This window comes from Penicillium soppii, assembly GCF_028829465.1.
Source record: "Penicillium soppii strain IBT 18220 chromosome Unknown utg000004l, whole genome shotgun sequence".
Lineage (NCBI taxonomy): Eukaryota > Fungi > Ascomycota > Eurotiomycetes > Eurotiales > Aspergillaceae > Penicillium > Penicillium soppii.
The window spans coordinates 4,621,216-4,638,962 of NW_026643234.1; the positions used below are offsets into that span (position 1 = coordinate 4,621,216).

Here is a 17,747-nt window from a genome sequence, read left to right on the forward strand (position 1 = left end):
GATAGCTGAGGTGAATATATAGAAAAACAAAGCTAGATAGAGAGTAGAGTAGTAGATGAGTAGAACTGAGTATATAGAAATGTAAATATTCAAGGTAGGAAACTAATACTTAACTATGTAGGTAGTTATATATCCCATTAAATCCGGAGGAGCCCCCGCGATCGCGACATGGGGGTCAGTTTAGATAGCGGGGATACTCCAATCTTTTGTTTCTTGGAATGATTTCCCTTTTATTTTCTTTTCCATCTCTATTAACTCCTTTCAACCCCTTAAACCGTTTATTCTATAATAAAGTTCCTATAGATTTCCAGAATCAAATGTGAGTATCTTCCCTGAGATCGTCCGGCGCATCTAACAATGTGAAGAATACACCATGTCGCAATCCGCTCTCCTCATCGGAGAAATCACACACGCGCGCAAGGAGTGGGAGAGCATCTCTTCACTCCTAGAATTGAAGGTAAGCGATTGGCATTTGCACTGCGCATAGACATCCGCTAAACGAACCAGGAATTTCCCAGCGGAACCAGAGAGGAATTCATCGCGAACTGCAAGGCGGGACAGTATGACGATGTGGTGGCTCTCTACAGATCCAACAACTCCACCAAGGTAAGGGTCTCGATTTTCGAGGCGAAGCTCCCGCTTATGGCGTCTAGTACACCGGTCCCTTCAATGCCGAGATGGTCGCAGTTCTCCCCAAGTCTCTGAAGTATATTTGCCACAATGGTGCGGGATACGACAACATTGATGTCCCTGCTTGCTCTGAAAGGGGCATTGCTGTGTCCAGTACCCCCGTTGCAGTGAACAATGCGACAGCCGATGTTGGCATCTTTTTGATGATTGGTGCTCTACGCCAAGCCCATGTGCCTATTACTGCTCTCCGGGAAGGTAAGTAGTTCTCCGCGAAGCTGGAGTGTAATTCATTTCCGATTCAGAGACTGACCACGTTCACCAACAGGGAAGTGGCAAGGCCCAATCACCGCAGGCGGACGGGAATACCGCACCTCCCTGGGTCACGACCCTAAGAATAAGATCCTCGGAATCCTGGGTATGGGGGGTATTGGTCGGGTAAGCGCAAACATATACTCCAAGTCAAGACCTAACTAACATACTCAGGAAATGGCCATCCGAGCCAAGGCCTTCGGAATGAAGATTCAATATCACAACCGCTCCCGTCTCCCCGCTGATCTCGAAGCCGGCGCCACATATGTTTCCTTCGATGAGCTGCTCGCCAATGCAGACGTGCTCAGCCTGAACCTGGCTCTGAACCCATCCACACGCCACATCATTGGCGCAACCGAGTTCGGCAAGATGAAGGACGGCGTGGTCATTGTCAACACCGCGCGTGGTGCGCTGATTGACGAGAAGGCGTTGGTTGCTGCACTTGAATCTGGAAAGGTATGTATTTGCGGTGAAGAAAGCTTTGGGACTTGGTTGACCTTTTTATGCAGGTGCGCTCCGCTGGTCTGGATGTGTACGAGTGCGAGCCCCAGATCGAGCCTGGTCTGGTTAGTAACCCTAATGTTATGTTGCTGCCTCATATTGGTACTGCTACCTATGAAACGCAGAAGGATATGGAGATTCTGGTGTTGGATAATCTGCGATCGGCTGTTGAGAAGGGTGAGCTAATTACGCAGGTTCCTGAGCAGAAGAAATAGATTGAGAACAGATAGATGTAAATTTTATAGAGCGACTGGAATAAATTGTCTCAATTCAAAGAGCAAAGGTGGTGACATAGATGTACAATGTAGATGTATGTTGTAGTTCGTGATTGACTTTGGGACTTTGCTCCCCAAAAAGAGATCGACACCTTAAGGCCTTACACCTTGACACCTTGACACCTTGGAAAAGATGATCCACCGACACCCGATATTCAAGGCAGCAGTACCTGACTAAGGTTTGACATAAGCCCATCCAAAACGGCTAGCGCTAGGGCTTAGGGCAAAAACCGCCAAGAGCGAAAAAAACCGCACCAAATCTAGTGGCTCAAGCGAGAGCCGGACGTCGAAAAGCGCCAACAACTCATCACCGAGGACCATCACACCCCCTCGCCAACTCCTTCAAGATGGTGAGTGCTGCCAGTCCCTGTTACCGAAAATGAACCTTCAGAACACCATTCCCTACGAAATGCCCGTGTCACGCACATCGTGAAGATATTCAATGTCCATTGAATGTCGGATCGAACTTTCGCTGTCACCTTCAAATCACGAACCACCCGATCATTGCTAACGAGCAATGCTCTCTACAGGTCCGTTACGCCGCCCAGGAGATTTCGCAGGCCAAGAGCGCCCGCGCGCGCGGCTCTTACCTGCGTGTCAGCTTCAAGAACACCCGCGAGACCGCTCAGGCCATCAACGGCATGAAGCTGTCCAAGGCTCTCACCTTCCTTGAGAACGTCACCACCAAGACCATGGCTGTTCCCATGCGCCGCTACGCCGGTTCCACTGGTCGCACTGCCCAGGGTGAGTCGCCCTTTTTTTCCTTCAAAAAAAAAATGAATTCTGGATCGATGGACTGGAGGATTTGTGGGAAGGGGTGCATCGCCGATTCAACGACAGCCATATGGAAAGGGACTTTGCAGAGGAAAATGACTGGGATGAACGATTGGCTTATTGGCGATGCTGTGGATGTCTACGATCCGGATGAAATTTTGCACGGGGCTCGAACATGAACTGACCACTTTGGTTTATAGGCAAGCAGTTCGGTGTCTCCAAGGCCCGCTGGCCCGTCAAGTCCGCTGAGCACATCATTGATCTGCTCAAGAACGCTGAGGCCAACGCCGATGGCAAGGGTCTCGACACCAGCGCCCTGATTGTCAAGCGCATTCAGGTCAACCAGGCCCCCAAGGGTCGCCGCCGCACTTACCGTGCTCACGGTCGTGTATGTTTAACCTAACATCCGGAAACTATCTGACACGAAAGACTAATTTTTCTTTTACAGATCAACCCCTACATGACCAACCCCTGCCACATTGAGCTCATCCTCACCGAGGCTAACGAGGAGGTCAAGAAGGCCGTCGTTGAGAAGAAGGAGCACCTCTCTTCCCGCCAGCGTGGTACCCAGATCCGCCGTGCTCTCATTGACGCATAAACGGATTGCCATAAGAAGGTGTGAGGGGAATGTGGTTACGCAATGAAAAGATTTTTGCGGTGGACGGGAAGGATCGGAGTTCTGTCAGCTGTGTATGTTGGAACGGAATCGATACCGGATCATACAAGATTTTAAGGTGCCAACATTCGGAGGAGAACCAAATAAAAAGTTTAAACGATATGGCCCAGGTTGATGGAAATAGGATTCTGTACTTCCCGATCCAATCATGATACAAACGTGGTTCTTTCTCCGACTCTTATCGAGTTTTTTTTCTATCCGGGCTGCTTCTTTTCCGTCTTAACTGCATACTACTCGTCTTTCGATCTTAATATGATCTCGTTCTTTCATGTTCACTGCATTGTTCGACTGGAATTGTAGGGGCGACTCGCCTTATATGACTAGCTGGACTATTACATCTGGGCATCCAGGTATCAATTTTATTCTGAGGGATTTACTGACATCCAACATCTAGTCTATGTCCGAGCTATACCAGTTCCGGTGCCCGACAGTCTAATCTGCCAGATTCCGCCCCAAAAACACGCCAAGAAACCACCTTCACGAGCAGGGATCTGCATGAGGGGTGTATATAAACCGACAGCACGCCATGAACTCATTCAACCAACCCATCTACCCCAAAAACTCTCAGCAATGACCAACCCCAAAGACTACCATCTCCTCTGCTTCGACGTCTACGGCACATTGATAGACTGGGAAAGCGGCATCATCGCCGCCCTCCAACCAATCCTCTCGAAAACACCCACCAAATTCACCCGCGAGCATCTCCTAACAGTTTACCACGACCTCGAAAGCACCCAACAACAACAAACTCCAGACCTCCCCTACTCAACCCTCCTATCATCCATCCACCCCATTCTCGCCTCCCGCCTAGGCCTCCCCACACCCAGCGACGAGGAAAACACCAACTTCGGCAACTCCATCGGAACCTGGCCCGCCTTCCCGGACACCGTCGACGCCCTGCACCGCCTGTCAAAGCACTTCAAGCTCGTTGTTTTATCGAACGTGGACCGCGACTCGTTCGCCAAGTCCAATGCGGGCAGTTTGCAGAACGTGCATTTCGATTTGATCATCACCGCGCAGGATATCGGGAGCTATAAGCCTGATCGACGGAACTTTGAGTATATGCTGGATGCGGTGAAGGGTGAATTTGGAGTGGCTTCTGATTCGGTCTTGCAGACGGCTCAGAGTCAGTTCCATGATCATCGGCCTGCGAGGGAGGTCGGGATTAAGTCTGTTTGGATTGAGAGGGCTGGGGCTTTGATGGGGAATACGGGAGAGCCAATTTTTGATTGGAGGTTCGGGACACTTGGGGAGATGGCCGATGCTGTTGAGAGGGAGTAAGTACGTCCATATATATGAATGTATGTAGGTAGAATAATACATGTCTACCTATATTTAGACAATAGCGAAAGATCGGCACCGGTGCCTTTGGTTGTGTAGGCGCTGCCGGAGGGAGATGTAGTTGTCGAATATGTCAAAAAACCACGGAGGTGCTCTAGAGTAGTCTTTGGTGTTTAGGACACAATATCCTAGATCCGCTTTAGGCGAAAAATTATAGAAAAAGATGATACCCCATCGAAATTTCATAGTTACTTAGCTCGAGGCACTTACTGGCGATCTAAGCCTATTTTTAATAGTAGAAGCCTGCTTCTTAGGTAGGATCCATGGAACCTTAGGTAGGGTCAGTGCCCAGGTGACCAGATGAACTTAGGTCAGGCGATGATATCTTGATAGCATGGACCTTAATAGTTAGCGAGCTCCCTCACCGGCCTGATGTCAAGTTATTTGACCCTAACTCGCAGTCCCTCTTTAGGGGGGGGGGGGAAAGGCATCTAGATACTTTTCAGCTCAACTTTATCTAACATAAACTGATTCACACATACACGGCTGAGCGAGGGTTTAAGGCGACTCGTGAGTTACTCTGTCACGGTCTATCAAAGATTCCACGCTAATAAATCAATAGGGTTGGGTAACACTCTCTGTATTGGGAAACTGTGCGATCATCTCGTCCCTTGCATACATATATATTTTTGCTGATTTGATACAACAAATAAATGGAGTAGACAAGATAGAGTTTCCATTTTTGAAAAAGATCATTCGTAACTCCTTAGCTTTTTTTCGACTTTCTACAACTAGTGCGTCCTAAATTATCATTCTGCTGTTATGTACGCATTGTAGATGGCCCTAGTAGCTCGTTCTTAGGTAGCGAAAAGATAACACGAAGTAATCGGGGAGAGTCGATTTTTGATGGGAGGTTCCAAGGTTTGTGACAGTCGGGGAGATGGTTGATGCTGTTGAGAGGGAGTAAACACATACATACGTACATCCATGGATATATATAGGTAGAATTATTCCATAGCCCTGGAGACATTGTTTGCTGACCGCGCTGTAGCTATGGAACTTTAGATTTGCATTCACTAACATCAAGTAGTCAACCTTTATACTATTCCTACATAAAATGGCACCTTTATACTCTACAGAAGTGTAAAAAGATAGGGTAAAAGGGATCTTGTAGTGATAGAGTATTTGAAAGTATGTTTAATGTACTCGGTACTTCTCAACATAAGTACCGAACCAGCATTTCCAAGTACTGCCTACATCCGCGCGTGGCAGAATCACCAGGAATAGAAACATCCATTTTTTGCTGGAGCCTGAAAGGACTTGGCAAATGCACGATTACTTGGATGCATACGCGGAAATGGGGGGTTATTTGCCACTAGGATAGATAACATTGTATACACAATGCGCATATATGTATGTGGCGTTGAACCTTTTAGCGAGGCTGTAAACTGCTAGTCTCTGCAGTGTTACTAGTTCACCCCCAGTTGGCCCCCCGACTCGAATTATTTTGTGGAATTCACACTTTCAACATAGCTCCCCCGAGCGAACCTGGAATTACTTGTCACTATGAAGCGGTTTCTAGGTTCTCTGAGCAGACGTTCAAGTGAGTCCCTCACCGTCTCCACGTCTCCCCGCAAATTTACTAATTGTACCTGAAGGCTCCAGCGACAGTGTCTCCGAACACCGCGAAGACTCCCCAGAAGCCATTATCACCAAAGAACTGGTGCGCAACGAGATACAAACTAGGCAACCCTCACTAACACCCAGCAGACAGCCTTTTGCGAATCCAATGGGAATGGCGCTGCGCGCGACACCGTGAGCGCAAACAACAACCCCGGAGACCCCCTAAGAGCAATACTAACAGAAACCACCAGCAAGGAACGGAAGTTGTGCATCTCCCCAAAATTGTCGAAATAGCCGAATCAAGCCCCAATGCCGCCAAAGAAGCAGCCTTGCGCATTCGCAAATACCTCGCCGATCCCGCAGGAACCCCAAACTCCACGCAGTACAATGCCATCATGCTCACCCGCATTCTGGTCGACAACCCAGGCCACACCTTTACGCGCAACTTCGACGCCAAATTCGTGACGACAGTCAAAGAACTCCTCCGCGCAGGCCGCGACTGGCACGTCCAGAGCTATCTCCGCCAGTACCTGGACACCCTAGAACAGCAGCGCTCATGGGACGAGGACCTCAAACTGCTCCTGCAGATGTGGGCGAAGGAGAAAACAAAGGCCTCCCGCGGACTGGTAAGAGCACACCACGTATCTTGCACGCGCAAAACCCACTAATAACCAACCACAGATCGACCGCTTCCCCATGAACTCCGGCAATCCACCACCCGTCCCACCACGCCAAAGCCCAAATCAATACAGCCCACCCCACCAGACCCTCCCAAACCCAGAAGAACTTGCCGCCCGCATCGCAGAAGCGCGCAACTCAGCAACGCTGCTGACCCAATTTGTGCGCTCGACCCCGCCAATAGAACTAGAAGACAACGACCTCGTCAAGGAGTTCCTCGACCGCTGCCGCACAGGCGCGCGCATCATCCAGGGCTTTATCTACTCCCGAAACCCGCCGCCGGACGAGGACACGCTGCAAACCCTGATTCAGGCGAACTCCGAGATCACCGACGCCATCTCCTTCCAGCAGCACGAGATGCTGAAGGCCCGCAAGCTTCGGGGCTCTTCCTCCCCGAGCTCCTCTCATGCTAATAGTCCTGATTCCGTGCCCGTTGCGTCCGGCGCCAATCCTTCTCCTGTTCGGGGTCCCCAAAGTTCTGGTCCTGGGCCTGCGGAATTGCCTAGTACGGTTATGACGGGTGGTCGTGTGCCTGTCGCTCCTGCTGCCCCTCCTGCTGCCCCTGCCACTGCCACTGCTGCCCCCGTCCCTACCCCTACTGCCACCGCTACCACTGCTGCCGCTCCCTCGACTAGTCGCTATGAGTATAATGCTGCGGATTTCGAGGTTCGGAATCCGTTTGCTGATGACTATGCTACCAATGAGTCGTCGGGTGGGCATCGGCAGGATGGGACTGATCGCGCGCGCTAGGGTTTAAATTAGCGCAGCGTCTGTCATCTTTCCATTTGGTTGTTGTCCTTTGTGGTTTTGCCCCAAGCGCCTGGATTTCCTTTCTCCTTTTTTTCTCTTATGATACCTTGCGCCTTGCCTTGTCCATATTTTGACCTTTTCGACATTCTATACCTACAGAGCAGTGTACACATCTGCGTGCCTTGCCTTGCCTTTATACATACTGACGCCTCGGAGCGAATATACTCTCGATTGAACATTCGAATGTCATTACATATTCAACTCATGACTTAAAGTATATACAGGGCCTATGCTAATTTTATGCGAGAACGTACACTACCAAAAGCAACGTACCCAGCTTCACACTTCCCCCCCCTTTTCTCAAACGCCCTACTCCTGCTCAATCTTGACATGCACCCCCCTATCAGGCGCAGCAGGCGAAACCTCCCCATGGAACGGCTTCCTAGCCCAAACCCTTCTCCTACAAAACCATCAGCAACTCCAATCCAACCCAGAATCTGGAAGCAGACTCAACTCACGCGCGCTCATAAACATGATACCTCGGATTCTGCAACTCCGCCCTCAACTTCGCCACATAAACAATAACCTCATCCTGCGACCACGGCGCCGGCTCCCCATACTTCGTAAGCAACCACATCGCCCACCCCTCCATCCCGCTCATCCAGTGCTGGTAATTCACCGTCCCGGCCTCCTTGTATTTCTGGTCGCGCGCCCACGGCCCAATAGGCCACTTGTATTCTTTCTGGTGGAGGTCCACGAATCCCGCGTTGCGGAACGCGTCCTGCATCATGTCAACTGTTTCGAGCGGCCGGCCGGCGCGCTTCCCGCAGGCTGCTAGCGTGGGGCCCCATGTTCGCAGGATGCTGTTTGCGGGCAGGCTGTCGTCGTCGCATTCGATATACGGGCTTGCTTCGAGTTGTTCGAGCCAGCCGCCTGGGCGGAGGTTGCTGGGTGGTTTAGACGGGTGGGTAAAAGGGGTGGAGGGTGTGGGTTAGCTTACTTGTAGCATTGCATGTAGACTTTATCCCATTCTGTGGGGTCGAAGGAGCCGATTAGTATGCGGATGTGGATTAGGTCCTGGGGTTCGTTCCAGGTCCAGTCTTCGGCGATGTTGTCTACTTCCAGGATGCAGTTTGGGGGCATCCATGTTATCGGTGGTGGGAAGAGGTCGACGCCGCGGACGGTAGCTGGGTTTGTTAGGATACTGGTGAAGGTGTTGGGTTGGGAAGAAACTCATTAGGGCTGGCTGGCTTACTATTTGGGAACATGTCGGCCACGTCGCTGGGAGGGTTAGTTGATATCGTGATAGGCATGTAATGGATTTGTGCTTGTGGTTCATGGCACATACATGGCCCAATTACCCTGGCCTGTTCCCAGGTCGAGAATGTGTTTTGCTTCTTGGCCGATGGGCGAGCGGAAGAGGGGATTCTCTCTATCTGAGTCCATGACTAGGGCTACTAAGTGTCTGGTTTTGTTAATGGCTGCCCAGCTGGCCGAGGGCTGGAGATAAGATAGTGTCACATACCCGGCTTCGTAAGTCTCGAATTGCCTTTCATCGGAGGGAACACTGATGGAAATCAGTATTTTGTCTGAGTATTTGGTAGAGTGGAAAACAATAATTCATACATATATCCCTTGTGGTTTAATGTTTGATATCTGCAGAATTAGCCCTGAGCGCTAACAAGCGTGATGAGCACCCACTTACCGACGACCATTTTCTTCCAATCCACGATAAATGGAGGAGCCGATAGATGTAGTTTCTCTGTATTGCGTAAGAATGCGAGCGCTGCAAATTTCGAGTCACGAGTAGCGACTCGGAGAATTTTTACGATTGCCAGTCATCGCCGTAAACAGTGGTGACATAGATATTAGGGTCCTAGTGAGGAGATTAAAAAGTAAACAACAAATAACCCCGAACCGAAACTCACCACGTCGATATCGCCCTGTTCTTCTATTTCGTGATCCATAACGGAGCTGTTTTACCGCAGACCATTAAAAGGAGAAGGGGGGAGTGCTGAGGAAATTGAAGAAATATGATAATTGCGGGTGCGCCCGCCAAAGTCCGGCGGTGTTGGAATTGGATTGGAGGAGATGGGCGAATAGACCCCCCCGCATTGTGAACAAAAGGTTAAGTGCCATGCTGCCGGCTTATTCAGGTATGTAGCTACTGTGGTGGGTGATAGGTACATTTGTTCATGGATATCATTTCCGGTACCTGAGATGACTCGGATTGGTGTGCACAGCTATTTAGGATTTTCACTTTCATTTTCTGCCGTCTACAACGTGGTTTGTGCATATTCTTCAGTGTTGATTAATCTCCACTTTGTCATATTCTATCATGAGCCGCAGTGTACTATACTACTCTTGGCGGATTCTTTTGGTATTTAGTTCCTCTCGCCAAAGTAACAAAAGTACGTGATTGAGAATGGACAACTTTCTGGACAAGCAGGGACGACATAAGTACATAAGTCAAAACAAAAGTCCTGAAACATAAAGCTATCATTAATAAGCTCAGGATAACCAACTATGGATCACGATTGGTAGATCTAATACCCGAAATATGAGGTGATTCACTGAGAAAAATAGGCTATGAAATAGGCTATCCGGAAACGGGGACAGCCAAACCCGTCAATCTACGAAGTATATAAACCCCAGAACGAAACAACCCCATTCCACCAACAACCATTTCAAACCTCCCACTCCAAGTCCAGTTCCAATTCCAATTCCATTTCAAAAGAAAATAGCCCAACAGTCTATCATAATGACCCAACCACGCACCCTCCTCCAACAAACCGCCACCTCCAAAACCCTCGCTCTAACAACCTCCCCACCCCCAACCCCCTCCCACCCAACCGACCACCTAATACAAGTAAAAGCATGCAGTCCCTGCTCCGGTGAACTCCTCTGGCCAGCAAACTTCCCCCCACCAACGCCCCGCACCCTAATTCCCTGCCCAGACATGGCAGGAACAGTCATCTCCGCTCCACCCGACTCACCCTTCAAAGTCGGCGACGCAGTCTACGCCCGGACAAACTACACCCGTCCCGGGAATGCGCGCGACTACACCATCGCCGTCACGGATGAACTCGCGCTTATACCCAAGGGTCTGAGCTGGGTGCAGGCTGCTGCGGTTCCTGTTTCTGCGGAGACGGCCTGGCAGATTCTGTTTGTGCATGGGGTTAATAGTGATGGTGAGGGTGGCGGGGAGGTGGATTGGGAGACTGCGAGGCGGTTCTGGGGCGGGAAGAGAGTGCTTGTTACTGCTGCTTCTGGGGGGGTTGGGATGTGGGTTGTGCAGTTGGCTGTGTTGCTTGGGGCGGAGGTTGTTGGGACTTGTGGGAGTGGGAATCTGGAGTTTGTGAGGTCTCTGGGGGCCATGGCGCTTGATTATCGGGTTGTGGATTTGAAGGACTGGGCTGGCAGTGAGAGGAAGGTGGATGTGGTTGTTGATTGTGTTGGGGGGAGGGCTCTAGGCGATGCTTGGTGGACTGTTAGGGATGGGGGTGTTGTGCTGAGTATTTTTCAGCCGCCGTTGATGGTTCGACCGGAGGGGATTGAGGGGGATGTCAAGGATGTGTTTTTTGTTATGCAGCCTGTGAGGAGGCAGTTGGAGGAGATTACGAAGTTGATCGAAAGGGGGAGTGTCGGGGGATGGTGGATAGTGTTTGGCCTCTTGAGCAGTATGAAGAGGCATTCAAGAGGCTGGATGGGGGTCATGCAAAGGGCAAAATTGTTTTTGATCTTTCACTGAACCAGTAGGGGTTATGATATTGTGCCCCTGTTTATCTTGCATTAGTTTCTGCAGTTTCATACTCGGCTTTATCTACAAGTTCTTTGCCTTTGCGCTCTACAATTTTATACAATGTTACACACAGTCGAACTTAGCTTGATCTACTAGTCCCACGTATTTTTACGTGAATGCTCTCTAGCCATATTATCAACCAGGCTTGATACGATGCTGACTTACGTGCTGTCATATTGGCTATTGGCCAGATGTGTTAGACATGTAGATCCGTCAATCTGTAGATCTTAAGGCTATTGAGTCCACGTGGATAGCCAGTCTAAATGACTATATTCATGCGTTCGGGACTCCTATCCAGGAGAGAAAATAGAGCCCAGCGAGCTGTTCCCGGTTAAAACCCGAATTTGAATACAGTCCAAGGCTTATACTGTGCTCTACCAATCACATTAGTTATACTGGATATCCTCAGCATATTACGTCTGTAGATAAACTGTCTCCAAAACATTGAGAAGTACAAGAAGAAACTCCCTTATAACCGAAATATCTACATTTATTTATAAAAAAAGACGTATGGTTGACTGATCCTAACACCGGAATATTAACCGTTGGATCAATTTATACCCAGCTTCTATTTGAAACCATAAATTATCACCAAATACTAGGCGGTTTCAGAAATTTAGCTTGATTTACAAAGTAGAAGTGGCTTGCTAAACTCGATAGGGATGACCCTCAGATGAAATTGGTCAAACCCCCGATCAATGCGGTCATGTCAAGCTTATTCTGCTATGATCTCCAGGCTCTTAATCACACAGTCGAAATGTCCATCAATCAAATTCGAGCTTTTACCTGTCACTCCTTGGCAGGTCCATAAACATGAAACTCGGAGCATCCTTGTTCGGCGCGTGGAGCCATGCTTGGCAACCCTAGTTCAGGAACGTCGGTGTTGTTTCGGGAGCAAAATCATCAACCGGCCTAATTGAATATACAGCGACCGAGGCCATTTTTTTCCCGATAGGATGGGTCTAGCCTTACCGTCTCACCAGCCGCCTTCTGGTGGAGGAGGGCTGTCCCTTCGATATATCCGACGTGTTTCAAGGGCTACGATACGTGCATATGGCTTCACTAGCTGCTCGATGTCTCTGATGAGGGTCTACTTTCGGTTTGCGGTTGATTAATGCTGCAATCAATCTTAGAGTATCTTTTTACCATGCCGACTATATAACCGGTGGTACGCCGCGACCCCAGACCAGTTGAGCATGCTGGCCTGTCTTTCTTGAATTTTATTCTCATTCTTCATTCGTTTTTCCTCCGGTTTGATACCGTGCAGAGCTTCTTTCGTTCAGTATACATTCTTTCAATCGGTACCGGCTTACCGATCACTTCCATTCTCTCCCCAACATCCAAATTCGACCTCAAAATGAAGCAATTCACCCCCGCCCTGGCCTTCGCCAGCATTGTCTCCCTGGTCAACGCCCATGGATTCGTCACTAGCCCCGAGCCCCGCATGCCCGGCGCCGCCATGAAAGCCGCCTGCGGTAACCAAGTCGAAGTCAACCAGCAGTCCGACAACTACGGCAACATTCAAGGCGAACTGCAAGTTGCTGCTAGCCAGAGCGACTACAACGCCGGGGAGTGTGACATCTGGCTCTGCAAGGGCTACAAGTTCGCCGACAACAAGGCCAACGTGCAATCCTATACCGCCGGCCAGAAGGTCGCCTTCACAGTCGACATCCGCGCTCCCCACACCGGTGTCGCCAATGTTTCCGTCGTCGACACCTCTTCCAACAGCGTCATCGGCTCCCCCCTGATCTCCTGGGATGTCTATGCCTCCACCGCCACCGGCGTCACCTCTGACGAGACCAGCTTCAGCGTCACCATCCCCGACGACCTCGGCAGCCAGTGTGACACCGCCGGTGACTGCGTGCTGCAGTGGTACTGGTATGCCGAGTCGATCGACCAGACCTACGAGTCTTGTGTCGATTTCACTCTCGGTGGATCGGGATCTAGCTCCAACTCTAGCGGTTCCAGCTCCGCCGTTGTCAGCGCTGCTACTAGCGCAGCCAGCTCCACTGTCGCGGCCGCTCAGTCCACCACCTCTGAGGTGGTGGTCGCTACTTCGGTCCCAACTGTCGCTGTCCAGACCCCTGTTGCTTCCGCTGCGCAGACTACCTTCGCCACCAGCACCCGTCAATCGGCCACCGCTTCTGCCGAGCCGGAGGCTGCGACCTCTGTCGCTTCGACTGCTAGTGCTGCCAGTGCTGCCCTGCCTTTCCCCACTGGCAGTGCGGAGGATATTCTGTCCTGGATTGAGTCTCTGGTCGGCAACTTGGTTGGTAACTAAGCATTTCGATGCGCGAAAACTGGCCCACTTTAGAGTCTCGGCGCGTCAAAAATAACCCGCCACTAGTTTTGGATATACCTATATTTCTTTGATCAGTTATATCGGCAATAAATGTTGGATTTACCATGCTCTACAATTTGTTCGGCGATGCTTTGTATGCAACGTAATGTAGCGATATCGGAGCGATCGCTAAACATCCGACAACCGCCACTACCACCTTGACTTCTCCAACATATTCAACAGCTATTCAATTAATACATAAGTAGTCCCAATGCCACCATACAAGAATTAGTATTCCAAAATACAATGTTTTCCCGCCCAACAACCAAACTCCCCACCCTATTCAAGGTCAGATCAACAAGACCCTTCACCACAACAATGACAATGACCTCATCCAAAGACTGGAGCGCAGCGCAATACCTAAAATTCGAAGCAGAGCGCACCCAACCAGCGCGCGATCTCCTCTCCAGAGTCCCCCTAACCACCCCAGCCCGCATAATCGACCTAGGCTGCGGACCCGCAAACTCCACAAAAGTCCTATCAACCCGCTTCCCCCAAGCCCGCATAACAGGCCTAGACTCCAGCCATGATATGATCGCCAAAGCCAAGACTGTCCTTCCAACAAGCGACTTCCACGTCGCGGACCTGAACACATGGACCACAGACGAAAAAGTCGATCTATTCTTCTCAAACGCCGTCTTCCAGTGGCTGAAGCCAGACGAGCGCATCGCTGTGATCAAGCGCCTCCTGGCGCCCCAGGAAAAAGGCACCGTCTTCGCCCTCCAGGTCCCGAATAATCTGTCCGAGCCCTCGCATGTGCTGATGGGTGAGGCGGCGGCTGCGGGGCCGTGGGCGGCTAAGCTGGACGGCGTGCAGAGGGAGGGATTCCAGTCGCCGCAGGAGTTGTATGATCTTGTGAAGCCGTTTGCTGGGGAGGTGCATATTTTTGAGACGAGCTATTATCATTCGTTGGAGAGCCATGAGGCTGTTGTTGAGTGGGTCAAGGGGACGGGTTTGAGGCCGTTTGTGGATCCGTTAGATGAGGACGAGAAGAGAGGGTTTTTGGAGGAGTATTTGCGGAGGTTACGCGGTGCTTATCCTGTTTCTGTTGATGGGAGGGTTTTGTTGAAGTATCCAAGGCTGTTTATGGTTGCTGTGAAATGATTTAGGGTGGTTTGTTTGTTGCAGTGTGCATGAATTATGTATTGTTAATGTGATTTGGGAATTTTGCACATTTGCGAAGGACTCGTTAAAGTGAAAGTGCTCTTTCGTTAGTTGCACTGCCCATAAGGCGTTTGGATTAGAAACTTAAGAAAAGAAAACTCCATTGAACGAACATTTGCGCCGAGATATCTCCTTAAACTTAGCTGAAAGGGATGTTGAAGCTCATTAGAAAAGCAAAGCAAAGCAGAACAAGGAAAAAAAACCAAAGGGACTATAATGGGGAACAGACTGCGAGATCGTAGGACTAGTGGGATGAGACTGAGTCACCGATCCATGGATGATTCCATGTGGGACTAACAAGCCTCCTCATAGTCAATATCCTCCTGGACGACATCATCCTGGTCAATATCATTCTGGACAACATCCTCCTTGGAGTTGATAACCTCCTTGAAGTTGATAACCTCCTTGGAGTTGATAACCTCCTTGGAGTTGATAACCTCCTTGTTGTCATCCTCCTCAGACTTGATATCCTTGATGTTTTTTTTGACAAGTTCCTCCTCGACTTTGATGTACTCGAGCCTGGCACCGTTTTCGATAGCTTCCTTCTTGGGCTTGACGTCCTCGAGCTTGACACCCTCCTCAGCTTTGACGGCATATCCAGTGAGCTTGAAATCCTCATCCGACTCGTCATCATCAATGACAATCTGGGCAGTCTTCGCCTTCTGCTTGTTCTTCTTGTCAGGCTTGACATCTTCAACGATCATCTCAACATCAGAAGAATCGTTCTGAGTCACAGTCTCAAGCTCATAGGCTTGCTTGATACGGGCGTACCATCTCTGGACGGTGGAAACAGAGACGCCGCACTGCTTGGCGAGTGTAGACCAATTCGAGCCCTATAGTATAAGTAGTCAGTATAGATCAAATAGGGAAGTTGTACGGGCATCAACATACGCCGTGCAAGTGATAGCGGTACATGAAGATAGCATCCTTGCTCACGCCGGCGGTAGGACCAGAGCCGGCGCCGGAGCTGGGGGACTTGGCAGACTTCGCGACTCCTGCATTGCCCTTTGTGCCTTTGTTGGCGGGCTTGCGAGGAGTGGTGGGAGATTTGGGGGTCTTAGCTTTGGAACCCATTTTGGTAGTGGTGGTAGATTGGAGGATGTTTGTTTGAGTTGATGGACGGAGTTCGCGTTCAGTCAAGGAGCGTAAGTGGGAAAATTGAACTTCGAGTCCAGATCAAGGGTTGAATTCGGAGCTCGTTTCGAAATCGAGCGTGAGAGACGTTGTTGTGACAGATCTGATTTCGTTCGGTGCACGAATGTGAAAAATGTGGAAGAGGTAAAGAGAAGATGGTGTTTGAGATCGAATTTGAATCGCGCGATGTATCGAACCTATAGGTATGGATCGCACAGTAGATTGCAGGTGGATGAAATCAGAAGGTTTCAAAGACACGTTGTAGGTTTTGTGGGTTGGTCTGATCAAACTGGATCCTTTGAGATGCTCGATTTGTTTGATCGAAAGAAACAAGGGAGATTGCGGCTTCGTAACAATTGCTTAGTCGAATATGGTAGAATTTGCGAATTGGTTTGATCAAGGTGACAGGTTTGAATTAGTTGAGAATGGTATTATCCGAGTAGTAAAATGATAAACCATATACCAAGGCAAAATCGGGTTTCATTCATAGATTAACAGCTAGGCTATCTTATACTCTGCTAATAGATGCATATGGCAGATCTAACACTGGTTGCCCGGTCAATAGACTAGGCCATCGCTGAGTAGAAGGATATAGGAAAGATGGGTCTAATAGAAGACCGAAGCCAAAGACAACCAAGAACAAATCAATGGATCACTAGGAGATGAAGTAAAGTGAGAGATACAGGACATTACTTTAAAAATACACTCCTACTAAACAGAAAGAAAAATTTCGACAAAAAGCATGTAGCAGTAGTGAAACTGAAATCTCGCTGATATCTGTAACACGAGATGTGCATTAGTCGAGGTCCATTTACTCGAGGTAGTTTGTTCAACCCTTCATCTTATCTAGAGGGAATCCAAGGAAAATGCAGTGGGATTTGTATCATGAACATAGATGCCGGATTTGAGTCTACGGTGCGTAAGGTTGCCATTAATTGTTTCGACATTATATTTATCAATTATTTAAGACATAAGAAACGATATCTCATCCGCTTCACGGCTTGCAGTCAACAGCCATATTTCGCAATTAGAATAATTAGTGAGTAGCGTTGGAGGGACGCAGAGCGGCCATAGCCTCCTGAAGAGAGTTGTTGATGACCATCTCGTCATGACGGATAGTGTCGTAGCAGATAGACAGAGCCTTGCGGGCAACCTGGGTAGAGAAACGGCTAGTCTCAGAGCTGACCTTCGAGAGGGTCGACTCGACGCTGCTGCGCTGGGTGTTGTTGAAGTAGTTGAGGTGCTCGACGAAAGCGTCGTTGAGCTCGATACCGCTCAGAGCGAGCTTATTAACATTAGCTGGAGGTTGGTTTCTTTTGCTTTAATGCAGACTTACAGAGTGGTAAGCCTGGCAGAGAACGAGCTGGGAGGACTCAGACAGAGCCATGGTAGGCTGGTTCTGGTTAAGAGCGCTGTCCTCAGTTGCGGCGGTGTTCTTGTAGCTGGTGACGACGTCCTGGGAAATATAATTAGGATCGTTGTAGTGATAGGGCTGGAATAATAAATCATACATCGATGGTGGTGTTGCCGCGGCCGTTGACTGCGCGGTTCAACTTTAGGAAAGTAGTCTTGTAGCCGATGTCGATCTGAGCCAGACGAGTCTGGAGCTTGGGTGCAATGTCGGTGCTGTTGGTAGAACCGGCGAGGGCGGGGAGGGCCATACAGGCGGCCACGAGGAGGTTCTTCAACTGCATGGTGGAAAGGAGTGTGGGTTTGGCTAAAGAGTGACTGTAGTGAATGACGGAGGTTTGAAGATGCAAAAGGGTTTAATGTTCCGGGCCTGCTTGTTCTTATATGGAAAAGGGGCCC

The 17,747-nt window shown here is 49.6% G+C and overlaps 10 protein-coding genes across 10 annotated transcripts; 7 read left to right on the forward strand and 3 right to left on the reverse strand.

The window, feature by feature from the left end:
• Positions 1-373: 373 nt before the first annotated feature.
• Positions 374-1,655, forward strand: N7529_005169 (D-mandelate dehydrogenase-like dehydrogenase; the record flags this gene model as incomplete). Its single annotated transcript, XM_057240696.1, has 7 exons — positions 374-457; positions 508-606; positions 654-885; positions 956-1,065; positions 1,114-1,395; positions 1,449-1,505; positions 1,566-1,655. The coding sequence occupies 7 exons, from the start codon at positions 374-376 to the stop codon at positions 1,653-1,655; spliced, it is 954 nt and encodes a 317-aa protein (XP_057099991.1).
• Positions 1,656-2,062: 407 nt separating this feature from the next.
• Positions 2,063-3,087, forward strand: rpl17 (60S ribosomal protein uL22; the record flags this gene model as incomplete). Its single annotated transcript, XM_057240697.1, has 4 exons — positions 2,063-2,065; positions 2,246-2,459; positions 2,690-2,877; positions 2,938-3,087. 4 exons carry the CDS (start codon positions 2,063-2,065, stop codon positions 3,085-3,087), a joined length of 555 nt encoding a protein of 184 aa, XP_057099992.1.
• A 648-nt stretch (positions 3,088-3,735) lies between these two features.
• Positions 3,736-4,446, forward strand: N7529_005171 (uncharacterized protein; the record flags this gene model as incomplete). The annotated part of the gene is made up of 1 exon (XM_057240698.1): positions 3,736-4,446. One exon carries the CDS (start codon positions 3,736-3,738, stop codon positions 4,444-4,446), a length of 711 nt encoding a protein of 236 aa, XP_057099993.1.
• A 1,566-nt stretch (positions 4,447-6,012) lies between these two features.
• On the forward strand, positions 6,013-7,497 carry N7529_005172 (uncharacterized protein; the record flags this gene model as incomplete). The annotated part of the gene is made up of 5 exons (XM_057240699.1): positions 6,013-6,049; positions 6,105-6,169; positions 6,217-6,261; positions 6,321-6,695; positions 6,751-7,497. 5 exons carry the CDS (start codon positions 6,013-6,015, stop codon positions 7,495-7,497), a joined length of 1,269 nt encoding a protein of 422 aa, XP_057099994.1.
• A 369-nt stretch (positions 7,498-7,866) lies between these two features.
• Positions 7,867-9,464, reverse strand: N7529_005173 (uncharacterized protein; the record flags this gene model as incomplete). The annotated part of the gene is made up of 8 exons (XM_057240700.1): positions 7,867-7,957; positions 8,016-8,444; positions 8,498-8,684; positions 8,753-8,778; positions 8,846-9,064; positions 9,203-9,259; positions 9,327-9,373; positions 9,426-9,464. The coding sequence occupies 8 exons, from the start codon at positions 9,462-9,464 to the stop codon at positions 7,867-7,869; spliced, it is 1,095 nt and encodes a 364-aa protein (XP_057099995.1).
• Positions 9,465-10,258: 794 nt separating this feature from the next.
• Positions 10,259-11,248, forward strand: N7529_005174 (NADP-dependent oxidoreductase; the record flags this gene model as incomplete). The annotated part of the gene is made up of 1 exon (XM_057240701.1): positions 10,259-11,248. One exon carries the CDS (start codon positions 10,259-10,261, stop codon positions 11,246-11,248), a length of 990 nt encoding a protein of 329 aa, XP_057099996.1.
• Positions 11,249-12,656: 1,408 nt separating this feature from the next.
• On the forward strand, positions 12,657-13,580 carry N7529_005175 (lytic polysaccharide monooxygenase; the record flags this gene model as incomplete). The annotated part of the gene is made up of 1 exon (XM_057240702.1): positions 12,657-13,580. One exon carries the CDS (start codon positions 12,657-12,659, stop codon positions 13,578-13,580), a length of 924 nt encoding a protein of 307 aa, XP_057099997.1.
• A 378-nt stretch (positions 13,581-13,958) lies between these two features.
• On the forward strand, positions 13,959-14,744 carry N7529_005176 (uncharacterized protein; the record flags this gene model as incomplete). Its single annotated transcript, XM_057240703.1, has 1 exon — positions 13,959-14,744. The coding sequence occupies one exon, from the start codon at positions 13,959-13,961 to the stop codon at positions 14,742-14,744; it is 786 nt and encodes a 261-aa protein (XP_057099998.1).
• Positions 14,745-15,097: 353 nt separating this feature from the next.
• Positions 15,098-15,878, reverse strand: N7529_005177 (uncharacterized protein; the record flags this gene model as incomplete). Its single annotated transcript, XM_057240704.1, has 2 exons — positions 15,098-15,637; positions 15,696-15,878. 2 exons carry the CDS (start codon positions 15,876-15,878, stop codon positions 15,098-15,100), a joined length of 723 nt encoding a protein of 240 aa, XP_057099999.1.
• Positions 15,879-16,974: 1,096 nt separating this feature from the next.
• On the reverse strand, positions 16,975-17,632 carry N7529_005178 (uncharacterized protein; the record flags this gene model as incomplete). The annotated part of the gene is made up of 3 exons (XM_057240705.1): positions 16,975-17,223; positions 17,275-17,394; positions 17,450-17,632. 3 exons carry the CDS (start codon positions 17,630-17,632, stop codon positions 16,975-16,977), a joined length of 552 nt encoding a protein of 183 aa, XP_057100000.1.
• Between the last annotated feature and the right edge of the window lie 115 nt (positions 17,633-17,747).